The 19,314-nt window shown below is 37.4% G+C and overlaps 1 protein-coding gene across 3 annotated transcripts in view; it reads right to left on the bottom strand.

Moving 5' to 3' along the window:
• Window positions 1-4,981: 4,981 nt before the first annotated feature.
• The window catches only part of Sugct (succinyl-CoA:glutarate-CoA transferase), a 734,230-nt gene continuing 719,897 nt past the window's right edge, over window positions 4,982-19,314 (bottom strand). For all 3 annotated transcript variants that reach the window (XM_074065358.1, XM_074065360.1, XM_074065359.1), the window contains one exon: window positions 4,982-5,551. In XM_074065358.1, the coding sequence (XP_073921459.1) occupies window positions 5,388-5,551 (164 nt within the window). In that variant the 3' untranslated portion in view covers window positions 4,982-5,387. The remainder of the gene's footprint in view (window positions 5,552-19,314) is intronic.

Below are 19,314 nucleotides of genomic sequence, written 5' to 3'. Positions count from 1 at the left end.
AGTTTCAGTAAATTTACCTTCCTAAGAAAGAGCAAGAAACAGGTCTGGGGTGTGCCTTAACTGGTAGAGCACTTGCCTGGCAAGCATGAGGCCCTGAGTCCAAACCCCACTACCATCAAAAAAAAAGAAAGAGAGAGAGAAAGAAAGAGAGAAGAGAAAAGAAAGAGTAAGGAACCAAGTTCAAGTCCAAGGCTACTGCTGGAGCAGAACAGTCCACCATCATGTCCTCCCTGTCACTGGAGCCTCCTCCAAACTGTAACAGCCTCCAGCTGTGGAGCATAGTGTCTGTGACTGTGACGAAGTCTAGACTCTTAGAATTGGGGCAGGTGATAGAGTGGTAGGAAGACTGAGGACTTTTGGAGCATTCCTTCACTTCTTCTCCTGGTGTCAACGGAGAAGAAGTGACAGTTATTGAATAACTGCCCCAACCAGAGATTAATTCTACATTGCTTGTGGAGGTGAAGTCATGCCAGAATTACCACTAGTTATCTTCCAAATTACTGAACAAGTCCTTTTTTCTGAAGGCCAGACACAGGTTTGGTATTTATGTTTGTGCAACATACATCTGTACCACTGTGTTCACATGTCCATGCGTGGAGTGAGAAAGAGAAGAAAAGGATGAAGAGATGAAGATTAAGAAAGGGAAGAAGAGGAGGAGGGGAAGGAAGATAAAAGATTATTACCACAGAGAAGAAGACAAAGAGAAGGAGGTTTGAAGAATGAATAAAAAAGAAACGTAGGAAAAGAAGTAACCAGAAAAAAGAGAGAAAGAAGCAAAAATGGAACAGTAAGGAGGGAGCTACTGGCCACCTTGCAAAGTAAAGATTTCCCTGTCCTGTGCTGTGAACCCTAAACTTTTAATAAATAAGGGAACAATTCCCAAGAAAAAAAATGCATTGAGTGAAGTCACTTTTTGGGGCAGTGTTTGAGCTCCCTCCAGGGCTTTCTCCTTCTTCTTGGCATCTCCACCTGAGGCTGATATCTCTCCAGCATGGCCATGGCTCTCCAGCACCTTCAGAGGGAATGTGCTCTTATATCTATCTCTCCTGGGTATGCTTATTTTTCCTTTCCTGCTAATCAACCCTACCTGTTTAATCATTGTTCCTTCAAAACTCTTCTCTGTTGTACTTATTTTTCCTAGTGTGTGGAATAATTGTATTGATGCAGACAATTTGCATTCATTTGTCTAGAATACCTCAACCTCCTGAAGTGATACTGGAAGGCTTATTCTCCAGTGGTTGTTGGGGGATGTGTGTCGATTGAAGTCGCTTATATTCCGCTAATTCAACCACAATCTTGCATACTGCTAATCTTGTTTTAAAGGTGAGGGCTGCTTGTACTCAGAAGTTAGCATTGTATGTCTGTGTAGAGAAACATTTTAAGTATCTCACCAGACCAGCAATTTATAAAGCATTTCACCTTGGTATTGCTATGTTAGTAGTAAGAGAAATACAATCATATCACAATGCCTGAGCAAACTTTTAGACCTCAATGTAAAAGCATCTGTGTTGTATTTTGTTTGTTTGTTTCTCCTAACTGATGTTTCGAATAGAAATCTGTAACTTTTTTTGTGAGCCTCTTTAGCCTCCTTATGAAATAATGCTTGCAGCAGTACTGGTGCCACAAAAACAAGATGGAAGAGAGGTGAGATTAATATTCTGACCTCCCGAAGATTATTGACATTACAATCAAGATTAGAAGTCATTTTTTCAGGCCCATTGTACCCCATGAATCCAACCAATTACAAATGCTCGCTACAGCAGGGAGTCTCCCATGAATAGAAGTCAATGAAAGGAGAATATAAACTTGGAGGAGTCTGAAAACCAACAGCCAAGGATGAGGGTGTGGAGGGCAAGAGCGTCCCTTTTACTCCCACTCATCTCCTTTGCCATCGAGAATCAAGGGTGAACAGTTCTAAGAAGGGACTGTAGATTTGAATAGTCTGGTCAGCTCTGTACCTGACATTCATTGTCAGATGCTTTAGGACAATAATCTGGAGAACAAATCCTGTGAAATGTTATCATTCGCTGGTAAATGGATGGAATTGGAGAACATCATTCTGAGTGAGGTTAGTCTGGCCCAAAAGACCAAAAATCGTTTGTTCTCCCTCATATGTGGACATTAGATCAAGGGCAAACACAACAATGGGATTAGACTATGAGCACATGATAAAAGCGAGAGCACACAAGGGAGGGGTGAGGATAGGTAAGACACCTAAAAAACTAGCTAGCATTTGTTGCCCTTAATGCAGAGAAACTAAAGCAGATACCTTAAAGCAACTGAGGCCAATAGGAAAAGGGGACCAGGAACTAGAGAAAAGGTTAGATCAAGAAGAATTAACCTAGAAGGTAACACACATGCACAGGAAATTAATGTGAGTCAACTCCTTGTATAGCTATCCTCATCTCAACCAGCAAAAACACTTTTTCCTTCCTATTATTGCTTATACTCTCTCTTCAACAAAATTAGAGATAAAATAGTTTCTGCCGGGTATTGAGGGGGTGGGGGGGTGAGGGAGAGGGCGGAGTGGGTGGTAAGGGGGGGTGGGGACAGGGGGGAGAAATGACCCAAGCGTTGTATGCATATATGAATAATAAAACAATAAAAAAATTTTAAAATAAAAATAAATAAATAAAGACAGCACTGAGCCTTATAGGAGGGTGATTGGCAAGACACATCAATTTATAAAAGTTTTTAAATACACAGCATGCCAAAGCCAAGACACAAAAGAGTCAGTAGTGAAATGTCAAATTCAACTGAGATAGGAGTGGATGCAAATTTTCCCAAGAAGACTCATAAGCAGGAGTTGTGAAATTGTAGAGTAGAAGCTCTCTCTGTGGAGCTATCCAGGGTTAGTAGCCTACTATTATAGTCTGTCATAGCCACTGTAATACCTCCGTTGTTTGCTGAAATCATGATAGTAATTCTAACCTCAGTAGATGGATCAAAGAAAAGATCATGCCCAAGTAACTGGGGAACTCACACAAAGTTGATCCTCATTCATTTCTCTTCTACTAGAAAACCCTTTAGCTTATCAGACTGCTTGCTGGAAAACATCATGCTTGATTAAACAGAAAATCATGGCAGTTAAAAGTTTAGGGAAAAAAACCCATTTGCTTATGGATACACCCCAAATTCTGTAATGATTAACCCACTAAGTTTCAAGGAATTTTCTAAGCCAACCTCAGACACAAACCTGCCAGAAGGCAGGCCTTGACACAAATTGAACTTGAGCATATGGTATCTTAGTAGTGTGTTCAGTTTTGGGAATATGTAAGATAATAGGCTTTGATAATTAAAACAGCACATTTGTTTATAAGCATAACTTGATCTGGGGCTTATTGCTAGAAGTTTTAGCAATCACAATACTTCTTTCAGACTAATTATCCATCTGAACTTAAAACATATTTTTTCACTAAATCAGTAGAGTAAATCCTTCTGTTAGGTGGGTTACTAATAGGTACAAAGCTCTCTTGAACCATTTTCAGCTGGGTAGGTAGAAATCTGGATAACTGCATATATGACTGCACTGCAGACACAGTCTGTTTCAATGGTGAAGTTGCTGAATCTGAAAACTTCAGTCTTTTTTGACTTTAAAGTTTCAGAAGCATTTTTTGACCTTTATGTCTGATCAGGATTCCCTTATTCAGGGTTATTCACATATTTAGAGTTATTGTTCAGTAATTGAGTAATTTTTATTTTGAGATACCAAACTGGATCAGTAGGAGACATGGTAAATCTGTCTTTCAAGATATGTGGTTTTATCAATTCCTTCACTGATTTCCATACTGCCATAAAGATATTTTTCTTAAATGCCTGACCTGAAGTGAGCATCTCCAAGTGTATATCTATGAGTTAGGCAGTGGGGGTAAAAGACTCCAGAGGTATCAAATTACCCTGGTATGATGAAACTCTAGTGGAATAAAACAGGAATCCTTCAGAATAAGATGTCCACAAACAGCCAAGCAGGGAGGACAATAACTATTTCAAAATTAGTAGGCTTTCTCCTAAAAATCCTCTGGGGACCTTGTCAGAAGACAAGCTTTTTATTTATTTGGAATCCTTATTTCTTGAAACATATTGGTCCTTACAGCATGGATAAATGACTCAAATCATTCCAATTAAAAAGAACATGAAAAGAAATCTAGCTTTAAATCACAGTTTGAAAGATGAACATCTGTAATTTAGCTTTCAATTACCACTTGGTATGTAATGACATTGCTTTAAAGTATGTGTGCCTAACAGCCATGAGTTGAGGTCATATCAGAACACTGATCATGGGGCCTCTGATTCTCTGGTCTGTACCTGGGCTTCACAGTCTCAAGTGAAAATTTATCCTGGAATATATGATCTATTCACTTTTTACCTTCCAGACATGAAACTTTTCTATTCTTTGAATTTACTGACAAATTAAAATACTAAGGCATGATATGGTCTTCCACAGTGGATGCTCATATTACAGACAAATGTTTTTCTATCATTCTCCTATCTGTCATTATTCATGTATTATTTAATGCATGGAGTGTCATATAACATTTACTTAAAAACCTGTTGCCTTTGAGCATGGCTCAAAATAAGGTATCAGCTGAAGAGCCGCTCCTTGACCACTCACACAGACACATACTTATACCTCAAGTGTATTGGGAAAAATTCATTTTCTGCCGTATGTCATGAAGTCACCAGACACATAAAGTCCCATGGGAAGAACGAAGTTCAGTTTTACAAGAACAGCAGCAAAGTCCGTGGTTTAAATCGCACACTAACGAAGGGTTCATGAGCACAACATTAAGTTATTCCATTTAAAACCAATCACAGAGATTATTGTTGCTCTGACTTCCTAACAAAAATTTAAATAAGAACTTTAGGTATAAGTAGAAAGCACCAAGAGATCTATTCTTTTTCAGCCTGGTTTGGGTAGGGCAGGCAAACATTTAGACCAGTAAGGTAACTAGAATGAGGAGTGCATTTTTCCAGAAAAAAATGTTTCTATAAGTTTTATTTTATTTTAAATTAACAAATATCAATTGTACATTTCATGGGGTAAAATGTGATGTTTCCATAGATGTATACATTATAGAAGGATCAAACCAGAGTAATGAACATATCTATCATCTCAAATAATTATCAGTTCTTTGAGGTGGGAGCAAAGAATTAAATCTTTATCCACAACCATATTCTGAAATTTAAATGGTAGGTAATTAAAGGTGGGGTATATTTGAAGAGTACTAGATTCATTAATTCCAGAGATTCCAGGCAGTAAATCCACTGTTTTCCTAACTGTTCTTTTCTATGGTATCAGAATTGGGGGAAGGGTCCAGGCAAAATACTTCTTTTGCTAGAAAAGTGAATTCAACTTGTGTTTTTGAAAAAAAGCATTTTTTCCTTTGTCACTTGGCTTCATGTTGGGCCACTACTCCAGCACTAAGCAGCTCCCTGATGACCCTGTCATCATATCTGAGGATCTCCTTCAGGATGTGTGTTGTGTGCTGCCCAAGCAGGGGAGGTGGCCTGGCTTCAGACATCTTGAACTTACTGTATCTCACAGCTGGACCTGTCAAAAGAGGGAGAAAGCAGGAAGCCTATTAATAACTAACCCTTGGAAGTTAATTACCAAAGAAATTTAGGGTGTCCCCCATGAATGCCAAGAATATCCAGTGACACCCTTCCATATACACCATTATTTTGGAAATAAATGTATTTTCACATGTGGCTTTTCTTGATTCAGTTTCATGCAATTATACAGTGGTCATTTGACCTGCCCCCGCCATGAAGTGGTCTGCCTGTTGGAGCCTGGCATGTGCTGGATCTGTTCAGAAGCTGTCCCTCCTAATACAAAGATCCTCAGAGGTAGGCCATTCAACTGGGAAGACTGGATCCAAAAGAACCATGACCACAGATACAGAATGTCTCACTAAAGCTAGAAATCTGGCCTGAGATGAAGGCAACCCAGAGGTGTACTACTCAGTGTCTACTCTATAGTTACAAAATTTAGCTCAATAGACTTCAGATAAACAAACCCCAAGCCAGATCCCCCTGGTTTAAGCCTTTTGGCAGCAGATGGGGTTCTAACAAGCAAGTCTTATAGCCAAGGAGATTTGGATCAGGAGAGTGCTTTTAATTTTTTTTCTTTTTCTTTTCTCCTTCTTCCTTCCTTCCTTCCTTCCTTCCATCTTTCCTTTCTTGTAGTACTGCTAATTGAACGCACAGCCTCACACATGCAAGGCAAGCACTCTACAGTGAACCACATCCCCAACTCCAGCATTTGTATGTTCCAGCGAAGACATCTTGATCAGATTACTTACCTTATCTGCGCCTCATATTCCATGCTGTGAACTTGGTATAATGTTTACCATCCAGAATTGAGGTAAGGTTTTAATTGAGAAAATGGAGAGAAAACACTAAGCAAGCATTCCTTAACCCATAATAATGCACAAAACCTGCTGTCTGCCACAGTTATGAACATCTGTGCCACCACATCTCTCTTGAAGCTTGCTTGCAGTGTAAGGGGGAAAAGGCCATTTATGGGCAGCTGTTTGCTAAGCACTAAGTCACTCTGCACAGGGTAATGCAAGCAATACTTTCAACAACTGTTAGAAATGGATTTCATTACCCCCATTCTTCCCATAAGAACACTGAAGTCTCAAAACCTAAGGCTTTCTCAAGGCCTTAATCACAGTGGCGGGATGAAATCCATGTTGGTTGGAACTATCTCATATTAACAGCCAGGCATTTTCCATAATATTAGTGAAGTCTTCTTGTCTCTCACTCCCCAGTTGACAAGTTGGACACTGAGAAACATGTCTCAACAAATTTTGCCTTCTTATCCCAGTCAATAGATGATATTAATATTGGCTTGTTTACATTTCATTTTAACTAGGCTTCAGGAAAACATATTAGATAGTAGTCCCAAGACTTTACAAAGCAGTACATTTCAATCTCTTGAGAGCTTATGTAGAGGTTCTAGAACAGCTGCTCATATACCCTTGATTGAAGAACAGTCCTTTTTGGTAAGGGAAGGTTAAAGTGTGCAGCTATTGGGAGGAATGCACACGGAGGGGTGAGGAAAGAAGGGGACATTTACCTAGCCAATCAGGTCAACTGAATAAACCCTGGCAATAAATAATATAACAGATGTCACATCCAGATCACCCTCACATCCTACTTTTCTATTTCTTAATTTTTGTCCTAGCCTACTCTTGATTTGAGATGCTCACAGGAAGAACAAATAAAATGCATGTATAGTTAACAGAGCATCCATCAGTAAAGCAGCAAATATGCTTTGAGCTCTTTGAAGAATTCTATTAATAAGAATACTTTTGTGCATGTCATTTTTGATAAGAAATAGCAGTCATAGATTTCTCAACACCATCAAGCAGCATCTTTCTCTAACACATGCCATCTACCACAGTCCAACAACCTCCAAACTAAAGTTTTCCCTTCTCTGAAGCTTAGTGAAATTCATTTTTCTCACATCTTCCTTTAAATGCAGTGTGATATGACTGTTTCAAGGGTTCGTTTCTGTTCAGAAAAGGATGACACAAGCATAGCATATGTTGAGAGGCTAAGAAGAGGTGGATAAAAATTGATCTGTTTCACCCTCTCAGAGCCTCGGATCTTAAAATGATTAGTTATGAGAAAGACAGAACTGGAACTAGAAATAGGATTGAAAACAGAAGTCTTGAGATTCTCAATATAGAAAAACGGATCCTGTTTGGATCCACTATCTCCTTTAAGCAAGCTTTATAAAAGTAGATAATAAAACCCAAATGTGCCAGAAGCTTTTGGGTAATAGGGGTTCAGGGCAATAGAGAAAGATAGATGGGGTTAATTTGATTAAAGCACGATATATACATATCTGAAATACCAAGGAAAACCCCCTAGAATTATCAATATACACTTTTAAAAATAGGTAACAGGATGGTTAAACAGGTCTTATTAGGAGTGAGCAGCAGTGGATATAGGATTTGAGGAGCCCATAGCCTATCTTCAGCTTCCTGTACTTGTTTCAACTACTCCTTCTAAAATAAAGTTCAGTTAAACTGCCCTGCACCCTTCCAAGAATTCTTACTCATACTAGATACAAGAAGAGTGGAAAATAGTCTCACTGACAGAAACAGTCAATTTGTGGGCATCCAGATCTTTTCTCTACATAAGAATGCTTGACCAAAGATCACCAGGAATGAGAGCCACATAAGAGAGAAAACAATGGGAAATGTAAGGATAACTCAGAGCAGAATAAGAATACAATACAATGCAAAAGGCACAATTGAAACAAGATTTAGCACTTAGGATTTGTCATAATAGTGTCAAAATTAAGAATTTAGAAAATAATGTTAAAGATAACTCCAAGGATATATACAGAAAAATGTAAACTGTCCTGTCCAAAAATGTGAAGAAAAGCTATCTCATAAAACAGACAAAGATCCCAAAAGGAAGAACTAAAGAAGTGGAGGGTAGGGTGAGAAATTTTTGCAACACATACTAAGAAGAATGAAAAAGCAAACATATTTTCATATTGAGTGAACTGAGAATCCAACACAATATATGAAGAAAAGATATACATCTTGACATCGTCACATGAAATTCTTACAATATTAGTATTGAAAAGAACTTAGAATGTTTCTTCGGGTGTAAGAAGGGTGAACAAATCCGGGATTAACCCTAGGGCATGGGAGTAGAAATGAGTTGTCTGTGAAAGAATAAAAGTATACTGCACCAAACTGCTCACTAGTTTTTACTAAAAACTAGAAGAAAATAGAACTTGATTTAAACTTTATAAAAATAAATTATGTTAAATCTAGAATTGTATATCCAGTCAAATACTGAAACAGGGGAAGAAGAGAAAAAGGAAGAGGAAGGAGAAGGAGAAGGAGAAGAGGAAAATTTTGGCACACAGTAAGGACCTACCAAGGAGTGCAGGAAAGGAAGGTCCCAGGCTGACAGTTTGGAGCTGGAGAGCAAGGAAGAGATGAGGGTGTAGAACAGAAGCCTCCAAAAGTCAAGTCTAAGAAGACAAAAAGAGCCTAGTGGTATAACTAGTATAACCAAAAGGCTGGAAAAACACAACAATGAGATAAAGTTATATCATGGAAGAAAATAATAATAATCAGAGAATTTAGGAAAAAATGTATGCAGAAAGTCAAATATGAAGCAAATCCAAAATTGTGGCAAGATTTTAGTCATTGTTGAATTATAAGCTAAGGAAATCCATTTGACCTTGATGCCAGAACTTTCATTGAGAAAGACATTTCCCTTTTTCATCCTATTGAACAGCACTTAGTATAATATATTAAATTGACTGTTTAGTTGCCTGCATCTCTATGGAAGCAGGAATGATGCAACTGTGTTTGGTAATGGGTCTCTATTGCTTCCCATGGTCTCTAAAAATGAAGGCAGCAGGGGCAAGCATTCTTCTTTGGACACTCACTGCTTTCGTGGCCTGTCATTCTATTTCCTTGGACTCCTCCATCCATATGAAGTAGTTCTTATTTTATAGGTCAAAAAGCTGAGGCTCTTTTGGGGGAAACTGATTCATCTAATGTCACCCAGCATTACAGTTAGTGTTAGATCCAGGACAAGAACTGGTATCTGCTAGACTCCAAAGTCTATGCTCTGGCAATCGATACAAATTAATTGAACTAATGATTGCTAACAATTAGATACATTGGAATAAATATTATTCATGTCACATTAATGAATTTATTTATCCGCCAATTTATTCTGGCTATAATTTTTGAGTATTTATCTCTGTGTCAAGATTTGGGCTATCTGATCTTGATATATCTTAGTGAAAGAAAACATATCTAGTCTGTACTCTTAAGAAATTTACTTTCCAATTTGGGAGACAGACAATAAACAAATAAACAAATTGCTAAAGTTTGACAAAGATTATAAAATTATTATAAACCAACCTGATAAGGGAATAATGTTATAAGGGGCTGTCGTGGAAGTAAAAGACTGTATTAAATGAGATGTTCGGAGAAGTTCAAACTGATTAGATCATCATAACCTGCATCTTAAGTTGAACTGTCAATATAAATAGTGGAGTAAAGAAGCATCTAGGCACCATGAACAGGCTTGACATTTAGGAAATTGAAGAAAAGATCCAGTGTAGCTAGAAACACAGTTTGATAGAAGAGACATCCCAGGTGAAGTTGGAAAGAGAGTCAGAGAAGAAAATGCATAGCTACAGTGATGAAGTTAGATCTGATGGGTTCAGGGGAAGGCACTGGAGCTTTAAGAAAAACAGTGACAGGATTTATAATAGTCTTGTTGGTAGGCAGAGAAGGTAATGAGTTTTGAGTCTGTTGTGGGTGGAAGAGAAGAGATGATGATGGCCTGGTAGAATTTGAGGAGAAGAGATGTGTTGAGAGGTTTTCTGGCAATAGACAAAGAGTGCTTGCTAATGAACATGTGGCTGTGGTGGTTGGGGAGAGAAAGAAGGATCAAAGGAGAACCCTGCGTGTCTAGTTAAATAATTGATGGGCCACCTACTAGATGGGGAGGACTGAATGAATTGTATGGATGTTTGGGTTGGAGAAAAAGTCACAGATTCTTTTGGACATCCTAAGTTTGAGGTGCTTATGAAACACCCAAGGAGAGATAGGGGTGAGCTTGTACAAGTCTCAAATCCAGGGAAGAAATCTGACAAGTGTATATGAATTTAGAAGGTATTTATCATTAAAAATGTCCTCATTCCAAAACAATACATTTTGAAGGAATTGTATATATTCCAACATACTTGATGCTAAGGATTTAAAAGTAAGTTATTTATACAGTCTATCTTACTATCTAAGCACCCTACCAAAACCTATTGCACTGAAAATGTTTTGTGTACACAGGAAGCAAATTAAATTAATAAGAAAACCTCAAAAACTTGTAATTTTAGAGATAAGTGCATCTCCTTTTTTTAAAGGCCTCTATCCTTGGTCTTCAGCAGGTAAATCTCCATTGACTTGAGGGTAGAAGTTAGGACACTTTTCCTTTTGAAAGAACTATGTATTTTGTTCCCCTCAGAAAAAGGCAAAGAAAGCACTGAGTTCTCTCATGGGTCATAGCCATTTAAGGATAAATTAATGTGGGGCATTTTGCCTGTATCTTAATAAAAACAAACTTAAAAATACTGAAACAAATATATATATCACGGTGAGTTCCAATACATCACTTGTACCAAACATGAACCCCGAGTTCTGTTTGATGATTGGTGATCAAGCCCCAAATATATATATCACGGTGAGTTCCAACACATCACTTGTACCAAACATGAACCCTGAGTTCTGTTTGATGATTGGTGATCAGGCCCCTGGGTGTCCTGATGTCTTTTACAAGAAAGGAAGTTGGGCAGCATGGCTTTTAGGTATTCCTACTCCCCATGGAGGACTGTATGTGAACAGCCTGTGATCCTCTAGGAAGGCATCAAAATGATTCCAAGAAAATGACAAACCTTTCTTTCTTTAACACCTGCATTGCTCACACCTGAGAGTCTTAACTGATAAACATCGTGAAACCTAGAGTTACAGAGCTTGCAGTTAACAAAACACAAAGGTAAGTGTTAGAGGGACCCTGTGTAGTTTCTAATGATACATGATAACAGTTAAAACTAATATTTAGTGAGGGCTCACTGTATACCAGACCCAAGGTTAGGCAATTTATATTTATTATCTATCTTGATCTTCACAATAACTTTAGATAAGCTTTTATATTCACTAATTAATTTTATCCCCATATCATAAAAGAGGAACATGGAGCTCTTGTACACAAGAGCACAGAGGATATGCAAATATAACTTGCTGACTTCATAGCTATTGTTTCTGACAAGTGATATGGCAAGGTTCAGGAACTAGAATTTCTAGATTCACAACCTGGTTGTACCATTTATCAACTGTATCTTCTTGGGTAGTTCATTTAATGAACCTGTGTCTTGGTATCTTAATATATAAAAATGGGTATGTAATGGTAACTACCTTATAAAGTGGTGAAGGTTAGTAGAAATAGTTTTTCACAAATCCCTTAGAAGTGTGTCAAGCCTACAGTAAGCACTTAACACTTGTTGTGTTTCCTGCTCTGTAATAGTGCTTACCTTAGCAATTTAGATAATTCTGTGAGAGGCCCAATCACCTACTAATTCAAACCTGGACATCCCAGAACAATTGGTAAGATAGCTGCATTTTAAATTTGTGAAAGCAGATTGAGGATAAAAGTTTAAAGTTTTAAAAAATCTTCAACATTCAGGGAGAAAGTTACTCCAAGTGAAGGAAAAGGAGGGAAGGAACTAACCATTTCTTAAGCATCATTATATAATAAGCACTTTTTGAATATTTTATTTATTCCTCATCACAACCCCTTTCCTACTTCCTACATATAATAAAAGAGAAACCAAAGGAAGATAGATGATTGCCCAAGATATATCTTACACATTCGTCAACAAGCAGATGACCAGCTACTGTCTCCAACAGCATCAGAACATGTAGAAATTAATTTTATACTCTCTTTCATTTAACTAGTTATAGTAGAAGAAACTTTGGAAACATGGAACTTTTTTTTTTACTTCTTTAACAAACATCAAATATGTGCCAGATACTATTATATGTGATTTATACATTTGCTTCATTAAGTCCTCACGGTAACACCAGAAGATACTATCGTTATCCCCAGTTAACAAATGCAAGTGGCTTGCTCAAGGTAACAAACTTAGTGAGGAGTGAGTATGAATCACAACCAGATAGTCTTGATTTAGAACCCCTGCTTTGCCATGGGCTGCACTTCTTCCTTGTAAAAGGAAAGAAGCAAAAGAAGAGAAAAATACTTCAATTTGACATTGAACTTAGGGGTCCTAGAGCAGAACATGCCAAGGACAGCTTCAAGCTTTATCTTCTCACCAGTTTATCCTCTTTGTCTTTCTAGATCATATTTCTTCCACTGTATGTACTCATTACTTTCTCATTTTTTCAACTTATTTGTTACATGCCAACTATCCCCCTATAAAAAAAGTCCTGGAATCACAGCACCATCAATCCATTCCACTTTCTCCTCAGGCAATGCTCTGACACTTTTCTCTCTATTCACCCAGAAAAAGAATGAAGCCTTCACTGCTTTCTCTGCAAAGTTACCTGGTTCAAAGAACAAGAAAGGCCAGTGCCTAGCATGCCAGACAATACCTCAGACTAATCCTGTAGTGTTTTCCATTTGTGACTGGAGGCTCTTTTCAGTAACAAGACACTGACTGTTTTGCCTTACCTATTTTAGAAACTATCCATGATTCTTGGACTGAAAGAGAATCTACCCAATCTATGTGAATATCACAAGCTACTCTATATCCAGAGTTCAAGCTTCATATCCATAAGCCAGATCAACTTAATAATGCAAACAGTTGCAGGAAACAGAGGTAGCCAAAACCATGTGGGAAACCATAATGAATATTCAAGTAACAGGAACATAAAATCACATAATCATGAGAGAAGGGATGTAAACAGTCCCTTTTTCCAGAACTCCATGCTCCTCCTGTCTTAATGATGCATTTCCAAAGCAGTGAAACAACTTATTACTCTACCTCACAACTAACTAGTAACTGATTGGCATGAAGGATTAAATGAATTAACATAGCTGGCCAGTGGAAGCAAGACTGACTAGAATTAAAATTAAATATATCAGAAATTTTTTGCATTTGTTTTTTTCTTTGAAATTTAAACTTAAAATATCACAAATACTTAAAAGCAAACATCTGTTTTATAATATATGAAATGTTACATTGAATGTTTTCATTTTGACTTCTTTGGCCCATTGCTAAGATACATGTGCTAGATACTATTTAATCTTCAGGACTTACTAGTGTAATAAGAAGCCAAACTTCATTTTGCTAAAAATGATAGTTCCAGTATCGAGTTATTTCACAATTTCCCCTCTGGTGCTTGAATTCATCATTATAACAATAACAATATTTTTTATATGGTGCCTCTCAGCCATAGCATCTAATGCACCAAATGGAGCCATACAGTTAGAACACATTAAACCCATTAGACGTGAGATCAAAACAGATAAAACCATTTAAACTAGCATGGAATGATGGAAGAAGGCCATAGAGAATAAATATGGCTTTGAACCTCTTTAACAGAAGAACTCAGTCTATGGTACTGCTCATGAGGTCAGGCATCCCAGAAACTCCAGGCAGCATGTGGTATATACCAATAACTTGGATGGGTCATCCCTGTCTCCCTCGGAGTTTAGAGGCACCATACATCACTACTACTGTAGTGAATTTTAACATCTTGCTGGGATTTTTTTTTATTAGCATACATTAATTGTACAAGGGAGTTCAATTGTGATATTTCTGTAGATGTATACACCATACTTTAAACAAGTTCACCCCCTCTTATATTCCCTTAAGCCCCTTTGTTCCTCTCTTTTCAAACAGTATTTGATGGGTTTCATTATGCTACCTTCATCTATCTATCTATCTATCTATCTATCTATCTATCTATCTATCATCACTTTATCTATATCTTTGACTCAATAAAGAGTGCCCCAAATACCACTATCTATCATAGTCTATTTTTAACATCTATGGCTGTGCTGCTATTATCAGCGTTGTCCATCAAATTTCCATTTTCTACCTTCCTTTCTAGTATTACATGACCAGCCCTCGTGTGGTTGGGTGAGACCATAAGGCCCTGATGAATTGTGAATGGCAGGGCTGTTTATGTCACCTACAGAACACTCAATACTTGATTTAAGGCCTAGATCTCTCTCTCTCTCTCTCTCTCTCTCCCTCTCTCTCTCTCTCTCTCTCTCTCTCTCTCTCTCTCTCTCATGACAATAGCAGTGTGTGACATGATTACATGTAGAAAGAACAAGAAATATATTGTGTTGTTTCAAAACAGTGTTATTTGGGAATTGCTTTTGGTTACAGCATAACGTAGCCCTACTGAGACGGATCCTGTGCCTCAGTGTGCCTGGACTGAGGAGGAACTCATTTAAAAGCATTCTTTAAAAAGCAGTTCTTACAAACAAATCCTTTACAAATCATGTAATCCAGACATTTCAAATACTTTGAAACTGATTTCATGAATAGCCAATTTTGACCATGGTATGACGATAATAGCTATTGTTTATTGAGAACTTTCATGTGTTAGGGACTTGACAGAATGGTTTCCATACATTGTCATCTTTGATAAACTAAATGACTTTAAAAGATAGTATTATTATACCATTTTATCAATGGGGGAATTAAAGCTAAGTAACTTTATAATATGGCGTAGCTTGTTAACTAAGGAGATTCATTAGAACTTATGCTGACTAAATACAAAGTGCATGCTCATTAACACAAAGCTGTACTTCCCCTCTGCATAATGAGGGAGAAAATCTGTTCTCATATCAGTGGCTGAATAAATACCATTCTTTGGCAGATGGTGCTATAAAGCAGTACTGTGTTATAAATACTTATATATTTCATGATTGCTAATCCATTAAGGCATTTTTCTTTCATTTGAAACAGAAACAGGGAAACTTGTATTTGATTTATCTATCTTGTTCCAACCCACTGAAATGTCATAGCAGATTATCCATTTCCTACTTGAAAAATATATGGCCCATAAGGAAATGCTATTCGTATTCATTAGTAAACATGCTGTCTCCCCTCAAAGTGTGCTACCCAAATCTTCCACTGAGGTCACTGAAAAATGTCCGGCTGGAAGGAGCTCTCTTCTGAAAGCTTCTTTCCAACATTTATGTTTGTTTCTCATTATTTCTCACACTTCTGAAAACCTGAAGACAGGTGAAGAAACACCTTGCTTACAATGTGTGCTTTGCCAAAATAATCAATTCGTTTGCTTCTTTGCCTTCTAAAATTCAAATATTCAATGCAAACTCTTTGGGCACCCTCCCAAGATTTTGTTTGGTTAGACTTCACCATGGAAAACAAAATTGGTTCAGCTGAACTCTGTAGCCAGAACATTTTCAGCTTCATAGATCTTCAAAGTACTGACCTTCTCCTCACCTCCTCTGCCGCTGTACTCCATTAAGGAAAATACCGGAAGAAGTTTCCAGTCAGAGAAGCCAGACTGCAATTCAATTCAATTTTGAGAGGAGGAACTGAGTGGAGCTGGAGCAGGTGGTTATTTGTGGCTCTTGCCTCAAATGAGCTTTGAAAAGTTCTGTAAATCTTTGAAGGTCTTTTGTAATTTAATAAAATATTTTTGGACTCTTAGTCTTTTATTAAAAGATTTAGCTTTATATCTACCATCTTCTTCATTTCCTTCCCAAGAGTCTCTGAGATCACACAAATCACAATTATATTCCAAGAAAATCAAAGGTCAAGAGTTAGGTCCCAACCTGTTGCTGAGAAAATGAGGATGTCCTAATTATTTGCCAAAAGAATTGATCTTTGCATTTCCCTTTGCACTTTGCCTGTGCGGTCCAGATGGAAAGGTTGGAAGAGAAGGTTCTTACTCTCTATGTTCCTATTTCAGTTTTGGCACACAGCCCTATCAATAAAAGTACCCAGTAGTCTTGCCTTTAAAATGTCTCTCACATATGCCCACACTTCTGATCTTTCCTTCTATCTCCTTGGTCCAAAGCACTCTGCAATATGAGAACACGTAATCAATCTTTCCTTCTGATAAACTGCACCAACTCTCCCCTGGAACTGGTGCTGTGCAGGTCTGTGTGCCAACCTGGAATGCATGCCAACTGGGCAATCCCCAAGTCTACATTATTCTCAAGAATCAGTTCTGACTAACTTTATGTGGACTCTTCCTTTTTCTCACATTCCAAAGGAACATCTCTCTTTTTGACTTTCTATAACCTTCGATTTATTTTGCATCCCTAATAAGAGACCACTTGTGAACTCTTCTGAAACCAAAGTTAGTATTTGTCCCAGTTTATACCCTCCATAGCACCTGTGTATACACTTTAAATAACTGCTGAAAGAATCCTTTCCTTTGGTCTGAAAGGAAACACACAACCTATCCGCCCCCTCCCCCACCCCCACCCCCACCCCCGTCGCCCCCCGCCCCCCGCCCCCCAGCCGCCACCACACACACACACACTAGTACGTTCCTAGATTAGGAAACAAAGCCACTAGAAACATGTAAAATATATAATTAAAAGGCAATCAAGGCTGCTGGAAGAGTATGTTTTGCACAGGCTTCTAAACAGTCCATGTGCCATCTTCATTCTATCAGTAAATTCTATTGACTCTATCTTCAAAATGAATACAGATCCCGGCCACCTTTCACAGCCAGCCTGATCAGAGCCATGATCTCTTCTTCCCTAGAGCTCTGTGAGTGCTGTCAGGTCTCCCAGCCTGCATGCTTTCCTGCACTCAATTCTCAAAAAGGCAGTGGAAGTCACCCTTTTAAAATATAAGTCAGATCATATTCCTTTGCTCAAAAATCTGTGAAGCTTTTCTTGTTTTACACTTGACAGTGGGCTATGGGTCTACCCAATCCACTCCCCTTCCTACTAAGCCACCCAGGACCTCCTCTCCACTGTGCTCCTCTTCATCACTTTGCTACAGCTACACTGGCCTCTCCGCTGTTCACAGCCATACTCCTCCTCAATGTTTTTGCTCTAGCTGTTCCCTATGTTTAGAACATTCTTCCTCTTGAAATATACTCAGATATTCCATCCAGCCCTTCAAGCCTCTGCTTGATGAAGTCTACCCCAATTGCCATGTTCAGCCTGCCACTGTGCCCCTGCCAGTTCCCATCCCTCCTAAGTCTGCTCTATTCTCTCTGTCTTCCACAGTACTTTTGGCATATGTCTACCATTCTTTGTCTGCTTCCCTTTGCTAGATGCACATGTCAGAATGGCAGGGATCTTTGACTGTTTTCTTCAACAAATATGTGCTACAAGAAAATGAATGAATCAATGATTTAGTTTAAGCTTTGAGTTCAGTCTTCAGGTCTCTGAGACAATGAAACTTAATGTGTTGCCAATCTTAAACCTTGAGATTCTAGCAAAATAAATCTTGTCAAACAGACTCAAAGGCAAGACGATGCACTTTTATTGCTATGAATCAAAACAGTCATGTATAACCAAAAAGACTAAATACAATGTGTTTGTTCTCATTGCATCTGATTTAATAACTTGCATTTCTGCTACCCATGAGGAAAGATGCCTTGCAATTTTTCAAAAGTCAAATAGTTCAACAGTTGTGTGGAATTTTTTGAGTACAGAGACTTGTTTCATGGGATAGGTAAACATTGGTGTTCAGGAGAATTTTTAAGTTCCTTAAGAATAAAAACCTATATATTTTCATTGTACTGTTTATCCAGAAGCTGGCAAATTAGAATGCTCAATACATAATTTGTAAATTAATGAACCACTATATTTTCAGAAATATATAAAACAGCAGAAGATAATTTTATTATTCACACAAAAAGGTTTTATCACCTGGAGGTTGGTATGATACAAAAAATTTATATTAATAATTCTTAGAGGTTAATTTTTATTAAACAATAATATTTAAGAATTTATTAATCACATAAAATAGCCCAGGCAAACATTGTCAGACTTTTTTTCTTAATGTTCATTATTTCTTCTTGGAAAGACATAAATTCTGTTAGATTTTTAATAACCTTTTCTATTCAGTAAAAAGTTATTTATGTGGGACTATAATTTTTACAATTGCACATTAACTTTATTTTCTTGCCCATGTTTCTCTTTGCTAGTGGCTGTTGTTGATTTTATATAATAATGACAATAATACATGTCTATTGTGGTATACAAACAAACATTTTCCCATTTGTTGTTTTTTTCTTTCTTCCATAGTCTCCTCATTAGCTATTTAAATCGATGCTTTCAAAATGCTCTGCCAATTCTTTTGCACATTAATTCTATGGCTATTCTTTCCCAGTATCTTTTGAATTATTTAAAAACATTTAACACATAAGGTGAAAAGAACTAATTACTATTGAAAATATGAAATGTTTTTATTTTCAGTTTCATCATAAACCAGAATGTGTTCATTTTTTAATGTACTAATGCACGAGTAATATTCTCTTCCCCAAGGAGATCTTTGCATGGTTTCCAAGGACATAAGCTCAGTTTTCATCTTCCATTCATGATGGAGTTAGCTTTTGACTATAAAGTTTGTTACGATATCCTTAATCCACACTGAGTGGAAAAGCATTCTTTCCATATTGGAATTTCATTAATTTTGCCTAGCTGAATAATAATCCAGCTTAAGCAAATGAAAAGTATGGAACATATCATTTCTTGTAAGTAAATGAATCTAGGCTAAAGGTGTTCTGTAAACACATAAGAAAACTTACTTTGATAATATACACAAATGGATTATAATTAGCAAGTCAATTA

Source organism: Castor canadensis, chromosome 2 (assembly GCF_047511655.1).
Source record: "Castor canadensis chromosome 2, mCasCan1.hap1v2, whole genome shotgun sequence".
Taxonomy (NCBI): Eukaryota; Metazoa; Chordata; class Mammalia; order Rodentia; family Castoridae; genus Castor; species Castor canadensis.
This window is presented reverse-complemented; position numbering and strand designations above follow the sequence as displayed.